This window comes from Salmo salar, chromosome ssa03, assembly GCF_905237065.1.
Source record: "Salmo salar chromosome ssa03, Ssal_v3.1, whole genome shotgun sequence".
Lineage (NCBI taxonomy): Eukaryota > Metazoa > Chordata > Actinopteri > Salmoniformes > Salmonidae > Salmo > Salmo salar.
The window spans coordinates 88,928,807-88,946,293 of NC_059444.1; the positions used below are offsets into that span (position 1 = coordinate 88,928,807).

At 46.1% G+C, this 17,487-nt stretch overlaps 1 protein-coding gene across 2 annotated transcripts in view; it reads right to left on the minus strand.

The window, feature by feature from the left end:
* LOC106601986 (glycogen [starch] synthase, muscle) overlaps positions 1-17,487 on the minus strand; it is a 34,717-nt gene that overhangs the window by 15,782 nt on the left and 1,448 nt on the right. For both annotated transcript variants that reach the window (XM_045715716.1, XM_014194429.2), the window contains exons 2-7: positions 10,305-10,423; positions 8,231-8,412; positions 6,288-6,479; positions 4,094-4,279; positions 1,484-1,628; positions 1,120-1,237 (exon numbers count right to left, since the gene is read on the minus strand). In XM_045715716.1, coding sequence (XP_045571672.1) covers positions 1,120-1,237; positions 1,484-1,628; positions 4,094-4,279; positions 6,288-6,479; positions 8,231-8,412; positions 10,305-10,422 — 941 coding nt within the window. In that variant the 5' untranslated portion in view covers position 10,423. The remainder of the gene's footprint in view (positions 1-1,119; positions 1,238-1,483; positions 1,629-4,093; positions 4,280-6,287; positions 6,480-8,230; positions 8,413-10,304; positions 10,424-17,487) is intronic.

A 17,487-nucleotide genomic window follows, 5' to 3' on the forward strand; every position in this document is an offset into this window, starting at 1 on the left:
AATGTGTGTCGCACTGCCAATTCAAAATGTGTGTCGCACTGCCAATTCAAAATGTGTGTCGCACTGCCAATTCAAAATGTGTGTCGCACTGCCAATTCAAAATGTGTGTCGCACTGCCAATTCAAAATGTGTGTCGCACTGCCAATTCAAAATGTGTGTCGCACTGCCAATTCAAAATGTGTGTCGCACTGCCAATTCAAAATGCGTCTCGCACTGCCAATTCAAAATGCGTCTCGCACTGCCAATTCAAAATGCGTCTCTCACTGCCAATTCAAAATGCGTCTCTCACTGCCAATTCAAAATGCGTCTCTCACTGCCAATTCAAAATGCGTCTCTCACTGCCAATTCAAAATGCGTCTCTCACTGCCAATTCAAAATGCGTCTCTCACTGCCAATTCAAAATGCGTCTCTCACTGCCAATTCAAAATGCGTCTCTCACTGCCAATTCAAAATGCGTCTCTCACTGCCAATTCAAAATGCGTCTCTCACTGCCAATTCAAAATGTGTCTCTCACTGCCAATTCAAAATGTGTCTCTCACTGCCAATTCAAAATGTGTCTCTCACTGCCAATTCAAAATGTGTCTCTCACTGCCAATTCAAAATGTGTCTCTCACTGCCAATTCAAAATGTGTCTCTCACTGCCAATTCAAAATGTGTCTCTCACTGCCAATTCAAAAGGTCGCAAATGTGACTGTTTTGGTCACAGTTTCAAACCCTGAAAATGATCGTGTCAATTAGGTTCTAGCAACAGGCTGTTTCTAGGGTTGTCTATTAATATGACAGTACCCATAGTACCCCTGCTGAAGAGGCCAAGAGGTAACACTCCCATCACTGGGCAAAAACTGGTTGAATCAACATTGTTTCCACATCATTTAAACAAAACAAATGTGATCATGTTGAATCAACAAAAAAAGTCATCAACATAAGGGAATTTCTTGTTTTTTTTCACCCAACTTAACCTAAATCCAATGTGATGGTGATCATGTTTTGTTGAAATCGCATTAGTTGATAACTCAACATATTGACAATCAGAAATAGATATTGAAATGACATCTGTGCCCAGTGGGTCAGCAGTATGTATATATAGTATATTTGTGTTTGGGTGGTGACCCCACTGACCCATAGAAGTGACCTCTGATGAACTCCTGGATACGGTTCTTGCTCTGGGCGTGCAGGTTCTGGAACTCATGCATGGCAGAGAACTTCTTCACATTCAGCCCGTTAGGGGTGATTATGTCTGTGGGGTGTGGTGGCGGGGGAGAAGAAGAGAGAGAGGGAGAGAGAGAGAACAGGACAGGCGAGGCAGAGAAAGAACAGGAGAGGAGAGGTAGAGAAAGAACAGGAGAAGAGAGGTAGAGATAACAAGAGAGGAGAGGTAGAGATAACAGGAGAGGTTAGCCAGACAGTCAACTAAGAACAAACAAAGAAGTTAAAAGGTTTGAGAGGAATTCCTGTGACAGGCATGCACACAGCACAAACACACCTGGTTTCCTCTTTAGCAGGTGCTCTGCCTCAACGGCTGTGATCTGAGAGACGGTGGTGAAGACATGAGCGCAGCGCGCCGCTGTCCGCTCCAGACAATACCGATGGTAGATCTGTCTATCCCCCGCCTCCTTATCCACGTTGAACTGAGACAGAGAGACACAGAGCGAGAAGACAATTCCAAATCATCAATTCCACTCACCAAGACAAGATTAAGCTATTACCTACTATGAGATAGTTAATTGAATAAATAACTTGCAAGAAAATGTATTCACAATGATTTTTTATCATAAAACAAAGCCTATCCAATCCTGTCTGATCTAGAGTAGTGGCTATGGTGAAGAGGCTGGGAGACACTGATCCACAACGTTCAGCAGTCGTGGGTCAAGTAAATAGCACATTAAATAAGTGCTTTCACTGTTTTAGTGGAGTAATCCAGGGTCGATGAAACAGGACAGACTAGATGCTAAAAACCAACATGATTAAAATGCTACGGTCCTGCCCGCCCCACCTTCCACACACTTGTGTAACTCTGGAAGGATCAGATTGGTATCATCAGTCTGGTAACAGTTCTCCACTAACTCTGAAGCATCTGATTGGTATCATCAGTCTGGTAACAGTTCTCCACTAACTCTGAAGCATCTGATTGGTATCATCAGTCTGGTAACAGTTCTCCACTAACTCTGAAGCATCTGATTGGTATCATCTGGTAACAGTTCTCCACTAACTCTAGAAGCATCAGATTGGCATCATCAGTCTGGTAACAGTTCTCCACTAACTCTAGAAGCATCAGATTGGCATCATCAGTCTGGTAACAGTTCTCCACTAACTCTAGAAGCATCAGATTGGTATCATCAGTCTGATAACAGTTCTCCACTAACTCTAGAAGCATCTGATTGGTATCATCTGGTAACAGTTCTCCACTAACTCTGAAGCATCTGATTGGTATCATCTGGTAACAGTTCTCCACTAACTCTAGAAGCATCAGATTGGCATCATCAGTCTGGTAACAGTTCTCCACTAACTCTAGAAGCATCAGATTGGCATCATCAGTCTGGTAACAGTTCTCCACTAACTCTAGAAGCATCAGATTGGCATCATCAATCTGGTAACAGTTCTCCACTAACTCTAGAAGCATCTGATTGGTATCATCTGGTAACAGTTCTCCACTAACTCTGAAGCATCTCATTGGTATCATCTGGTAACAGTTCTCCACTAACTCTAGAAGCATCAGATTGGCATCATCAGTCTGGTAACAGTTCTCCACTAACTCTAGAAGCATCAGATTGGTATCATCAGTCTGGTAACAGTTCTCCACTAACTCTAGAAGCATCAGATTGGTATCATCAGTCTGGTAACAGTTCTCCACTAACTCTAGAAGCATCAGATTGGTATCATCAGTCTGGTAACAGTTCTCCACTAACTCTAGAAGCATCAGATTGGTATCATCAGTCTGGTAACAGTTCTCCACTAACTCTAGAAGCATCAGATTGGCATCATCAGTCTGGTAACAGTTCTCCACTAACTCTAGAAGCATCAGATTGGCATCATCAGTCTGGTAACAGTTCTCCACTAACTCTAGAAGCATCAGATTGGTATCATCAGTCTGGTAACAGTTCTCCACTAACTCTAGAAGCATCAGCTTGGCATCATCAGTCTGGTAACAGTTCTCCACTAACTCTAGAAGCATCAGATTGGTATCATCAGTCTGATAACAGTTCTCCACTAACTCTAGAAGCATCAGATTGGCATCATCAGTCTGATAACAGTTCTCCACTAACTCTAGAAGCATCAGATTGGCATCATCAGTCTGGTAACAGTTCTCCACTAACTCTAGAAGCATCAGATTGGTATCATCAGTCTGATAACAGTTCTCCACTAACTCTAGAAGCATAAGCTTGGCATCATCAGTCTGGTAACAGTTCTCCACTAACTCTAGAAGCATCAGATTGGTATCATCTGGTAACAGTTCTCCACTAACTCTAGAAGCATCTGATTGGTATCATCTGGTAACAGTTCTCCACTAACTCTGAAGCATCTGATTGGTATCATCTGGTAACAGTTCTCCACTAACTCTAGAAGCATCAGATTGGCATCATCAGTCTGGTAACAGTTCTCCACTAACTCTAGAAGCATCAGATTGGCATCATCAGTCTGGTAACAGTTCTCCACTAACTCTAGAAGCATCAGCTTGGTATCATCTGATAACAGTTCCCTTTCAGATCTACACTAGTGAATACTAAGTAGGGGACTACGGGTAAGGGGTTGATTTAGGATCAGGGCAAAATATACTAGCTAGGGTGATACAACTGACTTTCAAACAACCTAGAATTAACCACAAAACTTACTGTGAGGTCAGTTACCTGTGAATGATGCTGAAGATGCAAAGACAGAACAATCAGAACATAGTAAACATGACATCACCACCCTGACCAACACACACACCACAGATCATGACATCACCACCCTGACCAACACACACACCACAGATCATGACATCACCACCCTGACCAACACACACCACAGATCATGACATCACCACCCTGACCAACACACACACCACAGATCATGATATCACCACATGTGTACACACAAACATACCCACACTCACATCGGCAAGGTTGTTGTAGAAGTCCACGCTGCCGGCACATAGGTAGCGTCCCAGCAGGGTGGCGTGGGTGGTGAAGATGGTTGCCACGGGCAACTGTCTCTGTCGGCATAGAGCCAGGCCCAGGCCTGCCAGCCACTCATGGAAATGGGCCAGGATATGGGGAGGCTCCTCACACTGCGCTGCATACTGGAGGAAGACAATGTGGGATTACTACAATGGGCCAGGATACCGGAGGAGGACAATGTAGGGTTAATATAATGGGCCAGCATTCTGGAGGAAGACAATGGGGGGTTAATATAATGGGCCAGCATACAATGTGGGGTTAATACAGAACCTTCTATGGAATACTGTTACTAATGAATTGCAACCTTCACTGACACAAGCCATTATTAATCTGGCTAGAACAGTGGTCGCCAACCGGTCGATCGCAATGGTCGATCTTCAAGGCATTCCTAGTCGATCACCAAATATTTCTGTAGAAAAGCCAACGAATGATAAAGGCGTGAGCTCCTTTTTTTAAATCATGTTAAGCCATTGCCGGTAGGTGCACTTGATTCAAAAGTCCTGAACACCGGGTACGCAAAGTGTTCCCATGAGACAAACTGTCTACCCGGCAAATCTCTGACTAAATCGAGTGCACCTACTGCGCTGCCCAATCGGATAGCTCAAATCACCGTAGCTACAGAGCTTCCATGACCCTGGCCACATCCAAGTTTAATAGGCTACTAGTCTACGTAAGATTGAATAACTTAAAACCATGACCACAGAGAGACTGTCAACGAATACAGAAAAGTCCTGCTGTTTTTATGAGTGAGTTCATGTTTAAGTTTATATTCAGCACAGTCACTGTTTTATTCAACACATTTCAAAATGCGCCTCTCCGTACTTCCGCTCGGGCTGCAGCTGCAATGAATGAGTAGCCAAGTATTGATAGCCCTGCGTTTTATTATTATTAGCAGCTCGTCGTGTCGATTTTAATATTAGGAAATATTTTACTTTCTCTGGTCATAGGAACAACATGAATTTGTACATGAGGCAGATGCGGTGCGACTCGAGTTTCACCATCAGGTGGAAGACGGTGTCCTCTCTTTCTGGTCAGTCTCACCGAAGGAAGGAGAGAGCTGGAACCGTGACAGGTGGTTGGGAAAAATCGTTTTGAACGGTCATCCAAGTCGGAATTCCAAGTCGGAAACTCGAGCATCTCTCTAGAGCTCCGACCTTTCGACCTGAAGATCAGTGACGTGGTGATTTGACCTCGTTGACCATCAGATGCAGATACCATCAGTCCAGTAAAATAAAAATAAAAATTATTTAAATTCATGCTCCACAGTGATAAACCAACTGATCTATTTTGTTATCAAAGCTCGAGTTTTGAAATCTAATATGGTCTGATTAACAATATTGGCAGGCCATTCATATAGCCAATATGCTGTGATAATGTATTAGGCCTACTGCCCAAACATCATTCCTACTAAACTGTTTGTGTGGGTTAATGTAAAAAAATTAATCTGAGCAGTAGATCTCAGCTTGATTTTTGACTGTGAAAATGATCTTGACTCAGAAAGGGTTGGTGACCACTGGGCTAGAACCACCTACTTCCCTGTTATAACAGTGAGCAGTGTGTAGGCCACGCCCCCCTTAGCCCCATTCAACCCATTATCCCTGACCCTCCCTGGCATCAACCCACCTCTCCTAGTAACCCATTATCCCTGACCCTCCCTGGCAGCAACCCACCTCTCCTAGTAACCCATTATCCCTGACCTTCCCTGGCATCAACCCACTTCTCCTAGTAACCCATTATCCCTGACCCTCCCTGGCAGCAACCCACCTCTCCTAGTAACCCATTATCCCTGACCCTCCCTGGCAGTAACCCAGCTCTCCTAGTAACCCATTATCCCTGACCCTCCCTGGCAGCAACCCACCTCTCCTAGTAACCCATTATCCCTGACCCTCCCTGGCAGTAACCCACCTCTCCTAGTAACCCATTATCCCTGACCCTCCCTGGCAGCAACCCACCTCTCCTAGTAACCCATTATCCCTGACCCTCCCTGGCAGCAACCCACCTCTCCTAGTAACCCATTATCCCTGACCCTCCCTGGCAGCAACCCACCTCTCCTAGTAACCCATTATCCCTGACATCAACCCACCTCTCCTAGTAACCCATTATCCCTGACCCTCCCTGGCAGCAACCCACCTCTCCTAGTAACCAGGCGGTCAAGAAGCCAAAGAGGACGGCGTCGTTGGCCTCGCGGTCGAACCAGGGCACCCCGATGGAGAAGTTGTCCCATAACTCTTTTTTCCACTTATCCAGGTTCCAGGCCGTGAACGCCACATCTATCAGCACCACGTATGGACTGCCCTCAATCAGCCAACGACCAAAGTACACCTGGGGTGAAGAGAGATGGCGGGTGAGAGAGAGAGGCGGAGAGAGAGTGAAGGTGAGAGTGAATGAGAGAGGAGGGGTAAGAATGAGAGACTGGGGTCAGTGTTTTAAAAGTAGCTCGCTAGCCAGCCAGACAAGGTCTGGTGCTGTTAGCCATAGTGTCGTTACTCAACTAGCATGTTTTCAATGTGGTCACAGTCTGGACCTAGAGTGTTTGACATGTACATGTTTATTTGTCGTTGCCCAGTACAGAGAATTAAAAGACATTGTCCTGTTGTTTATACCACAAAGAACAGGGAGCTTACACAATGATTTACACAAATGTTCCACAACTTCCAGTCCTCAAGTAAGGACGATTAGGACACAGTATCGCTCTCCTCCAATCAAATGATCTGACCTCACCACACAGGGCTTTCCCATGGTGCACTGCACTGCTATGACCCTGCACAAATAGAATGCCAAGGAGTGACTCAGTATGGCACACACACTTACACATATGAACTACACACACACACACTAAACACACGCTACAGACTGCCTACCAGAAATAGACAGCAGTGTGTCTGACACTGATACAGCCTTTAACCTTTTAACAGAAATACCAGAGATTAGAACGACAAGGACAGACAGTGAAGGATAGAGTGAAATAAATACAGAGAGAAAGAGGGACACTGTGTGTGTGTGTGTGTGTGTGTGTGTGTGTGTGTGTGTGTGTGTGTGTGTGTGTGTGGACGTGTTTAACTATACTTGTGGGGACCAGAAGTAAACATTTATTTTTGACCAACTGGGGACATTTTGTTAGTCCCCACGAGGTCAAATACTATTTCTAGGCGGTTTAGGGTTAAGGTTAGAATTAGTGCTAGGGTTAGAATTAAGTTTAGGAACTAGGGTTAGGGTAAGGGAAAATAGGATTTTGAATGGGACTGACTTGTGTGTCCCCACAAGGTTAGTGTGTGTGTGTGTGTGTGTGTGTGTGTGTGTGTCCTGGGGAAAGGCCAATGCCATGGACCAGGGTTAGGTGGGGTCTTGGGGCGCACAGGGGCTTTTGAGGCAAGGTTGAAGTCATGAAGTAACTCAAACTTAATTTAAACTGAAGGACACTGCTTAGAATTGCCTGAAATGGCATAGTACTGCTTTTAACCTCATCATAATCCCAAAAAACTTCAATTGCAAGGACGTGAAGTTATGTATTGCTAATGTTCTTTTCTATTGTTGTCAACGTCACGATTGAGAACCAATGGTAATTTAGGAAGCTGTACACACACAGGCTAGTTGAGGTAAAAATGCTAATTAGCAACTTTACACTGGGTTCTAAAAAGTTAGTTTAAGTCTCATGGATTTATACTCCTTTGCTGCTAGTTGGTGCTAGTTGGTGCTAATGTTACACGTAGCTCCTTTAAAGAGACAATCTGCAGTTTGGTAAAAAGCTGAGGGGTGGGGCTGGGGAAATGTAACCACTCTCAAACTCAGACAGAGCTATGGACGCAAGGACCATGTTTGATTTATATGGTATTTGTTTATGTTTACAAACATTTGGGCAAAGCTTCTATATTTTGGGTTGTGGTGGGGTACGACAGTTAAACTAAGCTCATGAGGCATTTATATAAGTTATATTCTTAAAGAATCAAAATGGGGACATATTAACTTTTAAGTCCAAAAATGGAGGAAACAACTGCAGATTTCCCCTTTAAGTCCTTTAATAGTGCCAGCAAACTTGTGTGGGTCTCTGTGTGGGTCTCTGTGTGGGTCTGTACCTTACATCCACTGGAATTCATCTTGTCTATGGCTCTCTTAAGGGCAGGGTTGGTGGGCTCGATCAGCTCCACCTGGGTGCGGACGTTACTCTCCACGTACGGACCAACCAGGAAATAGTTTTCTCCCCATTCCTCTGCTGTCAGACGGGCTTTGGTCTGGATCACTGTGTAAATCCCACCGACTGCACAGACACACAGAACCAAGAGTTATTACTAATATACTGTCGTTCCACACAGAACCAAGAGTTATTACTAATATACTGTCGTTCCACACAGAACCAAGAGTTATTACTAATATACTGTCGTTCCACACAGAACCAAGAGTTATTACTAATATACTGTCGTTCCACACAGAACCAAGAGTTATTACTAATATACTGTCGTTCCACACAGAACCAAGAGTTATTACTAATATACTGTCGTTCCACACAGAACCAAGTGTTATTACTAATATACTGTCGTTCCACACAGAACCAAGAGTTATTACTAATATACTGTCGTTCCACACAGAACCAAGAGTTATTACTAATATACTGTCGTTCCACGCAGAACCAAGAGTTATTACTAATATACTGTCGTTCCACGCAGAACCAAGAGTTATTACTAATATACTGTCGTTCCACGCAGAACCAAGAGTTATTACTAATATACTGTCGTTCCACACAGAAACAAGAGTTATTACTAATATACTGTCGTTCCACGCAGAACCAAGAGTTATTACTAATATACTGTCGTTCCACGCAGAACCAAGAGTTATTACTAATATACTGTCGTTCCACGCAGAACCAAGAGTTATTACTAATATACTGTCGTTCCACGCAGAACCAAGAGTTATTACTAATATACTGTCGTTCCACGCAGAACCAAGAGTTATTACTAATATACTGTCGTTCCACGCAGAACCAAGAGTTATTACTAATATACTGTCGTTCCACGCAGAACCAAGAGTTATTACTAATATACTGTCGTTCCACGCAGAACCAAGAGTTATTACTAATATACTGTCGTTCCACGCAGAACCAAGAGTTATTACTAATATACTGTCGTTCCACACAGAACCAAGAGTTATTACTAATATACTGTCGTTCCACACAGAACCAAGAGTTATTACTAATATACTGTCGTTCCACACAGAACCAAGAGTTATTACTAATATACTGTCGTTCCACGCAGAACCAAGAGTTATTACTAATATACTGTCGTTCCACGCAGAACCAAGAGTTATTACTAATATACTGTCGTTCCACGCAGAACCAAGAGTTATTAGTTATATACTGTCGTTCCACGCAGAACCAAGAGTTATTAGTTATATACTGTCGTTCCACACAGAACCAAGAGTTATTACTAATATACTGTCGTTCCACACAGAACCAAGAGTTATTACTAATATACTGTCGTTCCACACAGAACCAAGAGTTATTACTAATATACTGTCGTTCCACACAGAACCAAGAGTTATTACTAATATACTGTCGTTCCACACAGAACCAAGAGTTATTACTAATATACTGTCGTTCCACGCAGAACCAAGAGTTATTACTAATATACTGTCGTTCCACGCAGAACCAAGAGTTATTACTAATATACTGTCGTTCCACGCAGAACCAAGAGTTATTACTAATATACTGTCGTTCCACGCAGAACCAAGAGTTATTACTAATATACTGTCGTTCCACGCAGAACCAAGAGTTATTACTAATATACTGTCGTTCCACGCAGAACCAAGAGTTATTACTAATATACTGTCGTTCCACGCAGAACCAAGAGTTATTACTAATATACTGTCGTTCCACACAGAACCAAGAGTTATTACTAATATACTGTCGTTCCACACAGAACCAAGAGTTATTACTAATATACTGTCGTTCCACGCAGAACCAAGAGTTATTACTAATATACTGTCGTTCCACACAGAACCAAGAGTTATTACTAATATACTGTCGTTCCACACAGAACCAAGAGTTATTAGTTATATACTGTCGTTCCACACAGAACCAAGAGTTATTACTAATATACTGTCGTTCCACACAGAACCAAGAGTTATTACTAATATACTGTCGTTCCACACACACACCTTTGTTAGCCACCTCCCATGCGATCTCGAAGAGGACAGCGTCCTCCAGGTCAAACTCCTCATCCCACTCCTCCAACCCCGACAGGGAGGTGATGGACAGGCTGCGAGCCAGAGGCATGCTGGGAAAGAAGAACAACACACATGGTTTAGACATGTCATGAGAGAAACATTGTTTTTTGGAAGGAAGGGTATATTTAGCTGGCAGAGCTAAAATAGCTGAAGATGTACAGTTAGACATAGGGGTCATCATTGAGGTGGAAATGAAATGGGGTTAGGAGTAGAGTCAGTGAGGTTTAGAAGTTACCATTGGTTAGGAGTAGAGTCAGCGAGGTTAAGGGGTGAGGTTTAAAAGTTACCATTGGTTAGGAGTAGAGTCAGCGAGGTTAAGGGGTGAGGTTTAAAAGTTACCATTGGTTAGGAGTAGAGTCAGCGAGGTTAAGGGGTGAGGTTTAGAAGTTACCATTGGTTAGGAGTAGAGTCAGCGAGGTTAAGGGGTGAGGTTTAAAAGTTACCATTGGTTAGGAGTAGAGTCAGCGAGGTTAAGGGGTGAGGTTTAGAAGTTACCATTGGTTAGGAGTAGAGTCAGCGAGGTTATTAAGGGGTGAGGTTTAGAAGTTACCATTGGTTAGGAGTAGAGTCAGCGAGGTTAAGGGGTGAGGTTTAGAAGTTACCATTGGTTAGGAGTAGAGTCAGCGAGGTTAAGGGTTAAAGTGAATGTGTGTGCTCACTTTCCAGCATTTTTACACATCAGTATCCTGACCTCCAAATAAATGTTTAAGAAATAACTTTATTGTTCATTTACATCTTCTTATCATTAGCGTACTGCTGTCGGACAGCCTTTAATATCTGCTGGTTGAATATACACTATTTTAAAGCATCATTAGAAACTATACACAGCTTGTTTACAATGGCTCCTATGACAAAGAGTATAATGCAGTGGTGAGATAAAGATGCAGAAGGAAATGTCTATGTTTGCTGCCCCAAAATTGAAAGGAAGAGTTAACATGAAAACACTATATGACATGACTGACTCAACATCACAACCCAGGTAAGGTAAGAGAGAGTGTGTGTGTACAAAGTACTGTATCCAAATCTGATAACTTGATCAAATGACATCAATGATACCGTAGGCCCATATACAACAGTATTTGGTCAGTGGTACAGGGGGAACTTTCTAGACTTAAAAAGACATGAATCATCACCACGAGTTGTGGAAGAACACCATGTTCTGTACCCCCAAACAACCGCCCATATACAACCGCCCATAAACAACCACCCCCAAACAACCACCCATATACAACCGCCCATAAACAACCACCCCCAAACAACCGGCCATAAACAACCGGCCATAAACAACCACCCCCAAACAACCGCCCATAAACAACCGCCCATATACAACCGCCCATAAACAACCACCCCCAAACAACCGGCCATAAACAACCGGCCATAAACAACCACCCCCAAACAACCGCCCATAAACAACCGCCCATATACAACCACCCCCAAACAACCGGCCATAAACAACCGGCCATAAACAACCGCCCATATACAACCGCCCATATACAACCGCCCCCAAACAACCGGCCATAAACAACCGGCCATATACAACCGCCCATAAACAACCGCCCATATACAACCGGCCATATACAACCACCCCCAAACAACCGCCCATAAACAACCGCCCATAAACAACCGCCCATATACAACCGCCCATAAACAACCACCCCCAAACAACCGGCCATAAACAACCGGCCATAAACAACCACCCCCAAACAACCGCCCATAAACAACCGCCCATATACAACCGCCCATAAACAACCACCCATATACAACCACCCCCAAACAACCGGCCATAAACAACCACCCCCAAACAACCGCCCATAAACAACCGCCCATATACAACCGCCCATAAACAACCGCCCCCAAACAACCGCCCATAAACAACCGCCCATAAACAACCGCCCATAAACAACCGCCATAAACAACCGGTCATAAACAACCGCCCATAAACAACCGCCCATATACAACCGCCCATATACAACCGCCCATAAACAACCGCCCCAAACAACCGCCCCCAAACAACCGCCCATAAACAACCGCCCATAAACAACCGCCCATATACAACCGCCCATATACAACCGCCCATAAACAACCGCCCATATACAACCGCCCATAAACAACCGGCCATATACAACCACCCCCAAACAACCGGCCATAAACAACCGGCCATAAACAACCACCCCCAAACAACCGCCCATAAACAACCGCCCATAAACAACCGCCCATAAACAACCGGCCATATACAACCACCCCCAAACAACCGCCCATAAACAACCGCCCATATACAACCGCCCATATACAACCGGCCATATACAACCGGCCATATACAACCGGCCATATACAACCGGCCATAAACAACCGCCCATATACAACCGCCCATAAACAACCGCCCATATACAACCGGCCATAAACAACCGCCCATATACAACCGGCCATATACAACCGGCCATAAACAACCGCCATAAACAACCGCCCATATACAACCGCCATAACAACCGCCATAAACAACCGCAAACCGCCATAAACAACGAACGCCATATACAACCGCCCATATACAACCGCCCATATACAACCGGCCATATACAACCGCCCATAAACAACCGGCCATATACAACCGCCCATATACAACCGCCCATAAACAACCGCCCATAAACAACCGCCCATATACAACCGCCCATATACAACCGCCCATATACAACCGCCCATATACAACCGCCCATATACAACCGCCCATATACAACCGCCCATATACAACCGCCCATATACAACCGCCCATAAACAACCGCCCATATACAACCGCCCATATACAACCGCCCATATACAACCGCCCATATACAGCCGCCCATATACAACCAGACCCTGGGAGTAGTCTCCCTAGGCAGATGGGTTGCCTCCCACAATGTTAACAATGTTCCAGCATAGATCTGGGATTTTTATTTTACCTTTATTTTACTAGGCAAGTCAGTTAAGAACAAATTCTTATTTTCAATGACGGCCTAGGAACATTTCAGGGGCAGAACGACAGATTTGTACCTCGTCAGCTCAGGGATAGTTGGAACCTTTCGGTTACTAGTCCAGCGCTCTAACCACTAGGCTACCTGTCCCTAACCACTAGGCTACCTGTCCCTAACCACTAGGCTACCTGTCCGTAACCACTAGGCTACCTGTCCGTAACCACTAGGCTACCTGCCCGTAACCACTAGGCTACCTGCCCGTAACCACTAGGCTACCTGTCCGTAACCACTAGGCTACCTGTCCGTAACCACTAGGCTACCTGTCCGTAACCACTAGGCTACCTGTCCGTAACCACTAGGCTACCTGTCCGTAACCACTAGGCTACCTGCCTCTAACCACTAGGCTACCTGCCTCTAACCACTAGGCTACCTGCCTCTAACCACTAGGCTACCCGTTCCTAACCACTAGGCTACCCGTCCCTAACCACTAGGCTACCCGTCCCTAACCACTAGGCTACCCGTCCCTAACCACTAGGCTACCCGTCCCTAAGCACTAGGCTGCTACCTGTCCCTAAGCACTAGGCTGCTACCTGTCCCTAAGCACTAGGCTGCTACCTGTCCCTAAGCACTAGGCTGCTACCTGTCCCTAAGCACTAGGCTGCTACCTGTCCCTAAGCACTAGGCTACCTGTCGCTAAGCACTAGGCTGCTACCTGTCCCTAAGCACTAGGCGGCTACCTGTCCCTAAGCACTAGGCTGCTACCTGTCCCTAAGCACTAGGCTGCTACCTGTCCCTAAGCACTAGGCTGCTACCTGTCCCTAAGCACTAGGCTGCTACCTGTCCCTAAGCACTAGGCTGCTACCTGTCCCTAAGCACTAGGCTGCTACCTGTCCCTAAGCACTAGGCTGCTACCTGTCCCTAAGCACTAGGCTGCTACCTGTCCCTAAGCACTAGGCTGCTACCTGTCCCTAAGCACTAGGCTGCTACCTGTCCCTAAGCACTAGGCTGCTACCTGTCCCTAAGCACTAGGCTGCTACCTGTCCCTAAGCACTAGGCTGCTACCTGTCCCTAAGCACTAGGCTGCTACCTGTCCCTAAGCACTAGGCTACCTGTCCCTAAGTACTAGGCTACCTGTCCCTAACCACTAGGCTACCTGTCGCTAACCACTAGGCTACTTGTCGCCCCGAGTGTTAAGACCATTGAGAGAGTGGATGGTTACCTCAGTACGCTCAGCTTAGAGAGAACTGGGACGTCGTGGTCTAAAAATATGTCAGTCAAAAATGATTATTTATATTTTATTTCACTTGGTCCCCACACCCCCGCAGTGGTAATTTAGTCTGCTGCTCCCCCTATGGTCACCCCCCCCAACAGTCTTTACTCTGCCTCCACCCCAATGGACATGTATTTATTCATCACTGCTACAGTTGTTACTGTGTTCCTATCTATGCTACTATAGTCTATGTGGCGGGGGATATATATATCTGTAGAAGTATATATATATCACACACACAGAACACACACACACACCTCTCTCTCGTGGGACTTTTTCCGCATTGCTTGCTTTTTGGGGATTTTAGGCTGGGTATCTGGAGAAGTATTTGTGACAGCTGCTGATGTCAGAAAGGATTTATTAAATACACACCTTGATTCTTTAAAAAGTCAATGAGAAGAGGCTGTCCCAACTAGCTCTGCTGTGTCTTATGGGGTTCTAGGAGTGTGTGTGAGAATGAGACAGACAGTATGCACTGGTGTGTGTGTGAGAGAGAATGTGATCTGTGTGGTGCGTGTGAGAGTGTGATCTGTGTGCGTGAGAGAGAATGTGATCTGTGTGGTGCGTGTGAGAGTGTGATCTGTGTGGTGCGTGTGAGAGTGTGATCTGTGTGGTGCGTGTGAGAGTGTGATCTGTGTGTGTGAGAGAGAATGTGATCTGTGTGGTGCGTGTGAGAGTGTGATCTGTGTGTGTGAGAGAGAATGTGATCTGTGTGGTGCGTGTGAGAGTGTGATCTGTGTGTGTGAGAGAGAATGTGATCTGTGTGGTGCGTGTGAGAGTGTGATCTTGTGTGTGTGAGAGAGAATGTGATCTGTGTGGTGCGTGTGAGAGTGTGATCTGTGTGTGTGAGAGAGAATGTGATCTGTGTGGTGCGTGTGAGAGTGTGATCTGTGTGTGTGAGAGAGAATGTGATCTGTGTGGTGCGTGTGAGAGTGTGATCTGTGTGTGTGAGAGAGAATGTGATCTGTGTGGTGCGTGTGAGAGTGTGATCTGTGTGTGTGAGAGTGTGATCTGTGTGTGTGAGAGTGTGATCTGTGTGTGTGAGAGTGTGATCTGTGTGGTGCATGTGAGAGTGTGATCTGTGTGTGTGTGAGAGTGTGATCTGTGTGTGTGTGAGAGTGTGATCTGTGTGTGAGAGAGTGTGATCTGTGTGGTGTGTGTGAGAGTGTGATCTGTGTGTGTGAGAGTGTGATCTGTGTGTGTGAGAGTGTGATCTGTGTGTGTGAGAGTGTGATCTGTGTGTGTGAGAGAGTGTGATCTGTGTGGTGCGTGTGGAGTGTGATCTGGTGTGAGAGTGTGATCTGGGTGTGTGAGAGAGTGTGATCTGTGTGGTGCGTGTGAGAGTGTGATCTGTGTGGTGTGTGTGAGAGTGTGATCTGTGTGGTGTGTGTGAGAGTGTGATCTGTGTGGTGTGTGTGAGAGTGTGATCTGTGTGGTGTGTGTGAGAGTGTGATCTGGCTGGTGCGTGTGAGAGTGTGATCTGGGTGTGTGTGAGAGAGTGTGATCTGGATGTGTGAGAGAGTGTGATCTGGGTGGTGCGTGTGAGAGTGTGATCTGGGTGGTGCGTGTGAGAGTGTGATCTGTGTGTGTGAGAGTGTGATCTGTGTGTGTGAGAGTGTGATCTGTGTGTGTGAGAGTGTGATCTGTGTGGTGTGTGTGAGAGTGTGATCTGTGTGTGTGTGAGAGTGTGATCTGTGTGTGTGATCTGTGTGTGTGAGAGTGTGATCTGTGTGGTGTGTGTGAGAGTGTGATCTGTGTGTGTGAGAGTGTGATCTGTGTGTGTGAGAGAGTGTGATCTGTGTGTGTGAGAGAGTGTGATCTGTGTGTGTGAGAGAGTGTGATCTGTGTGGTGCGTGTGAGAGTGTGATCTGTGTGGTGCGTGTGAGAGTGTGATCTGTGTGGTGCGTGTGAGAGTGTGATCTGGGTGTGTGAGAGAGTGTGATCTGGGTGTGTGAGAGAGTGTGATCTGTGTGGTGCGTGTGAGAGTGTGATCTGTGTGGTGTGTGTGAGAGTGTGATCTGGATGTGTGAGAGAGTGTGATCTGTGTGGTGCGTGTGAGAGTGTGATCTGGGTGGTGCGTGTGAGAGTGTGATCTGGGTGGTGCGTGTGAGAGTGTGATCTGTGTGTGTGTGAGAGTGTGATCTGTGTGTGTGTGAGAGAGAGTGAAATATTTGTGGAAGTACAGTCATCAACTGTAATGTAGAGTAGTGGAGGAAGAGAGAGGGAAGGTAGAAGAGGTGGGGGGGAGGAAGAGAGAGGGAAGGTAGAAGAGGTGGGGGGGAGAGGAAGAGAGAGGGAAGGTAGAAGAGGTGGGGGGAGGGAGAGGAAGAGAGGGGTAAGGTAGAAGAGGTGGGGGGAGGGAGAGGACGAGGAAGAGAGAGGGAAGGTAGAAGAGGTGGGGGGAGGGAGAGGACGAGGAAGAGAGAGGGAAGGTAGAAGAGGTGGGGGGAGGGAGAGGAAGAGAGGGGTAAGGTAGAAGCGGTGGGGGGAGGGAGAGGACGAGGAAGAGAGGGGTGAGGTAGAAGCGGTGGGGGGAGGGAGAGGCTGAGGAAGAGCCAGGGGTAAGGTAGAAGAGGTGGGGGGAGGGAGAGGCTGAGGAAGAGAGGGGTGAGGTAGAAGAGGTGGGGGGAGGGAGAGGCTGAGGAAGAGAGGGGTGAGGTAGAAGCGGTGGGGGGAGGGAGAGGCTGAGGAAGAGAGGGGTGAGGTAGAAGCGGTGGGGGGAGGGAGAGGACGAGGAAGAGCCAGGGGTAAGGTAGAAGAGGTGGGGGGAGGGAGAGGCTGAGGAAGAGAGGGGTGAGGTAGAAGCGGTGGGGGGAGGGAGAGGCTGAGGAAGAGAGGGGTGAGGTAGAAGAGATGGAGGGAGGGAGAGGATGAGAGAGGTGAAGGTGGGCGCTGAGTA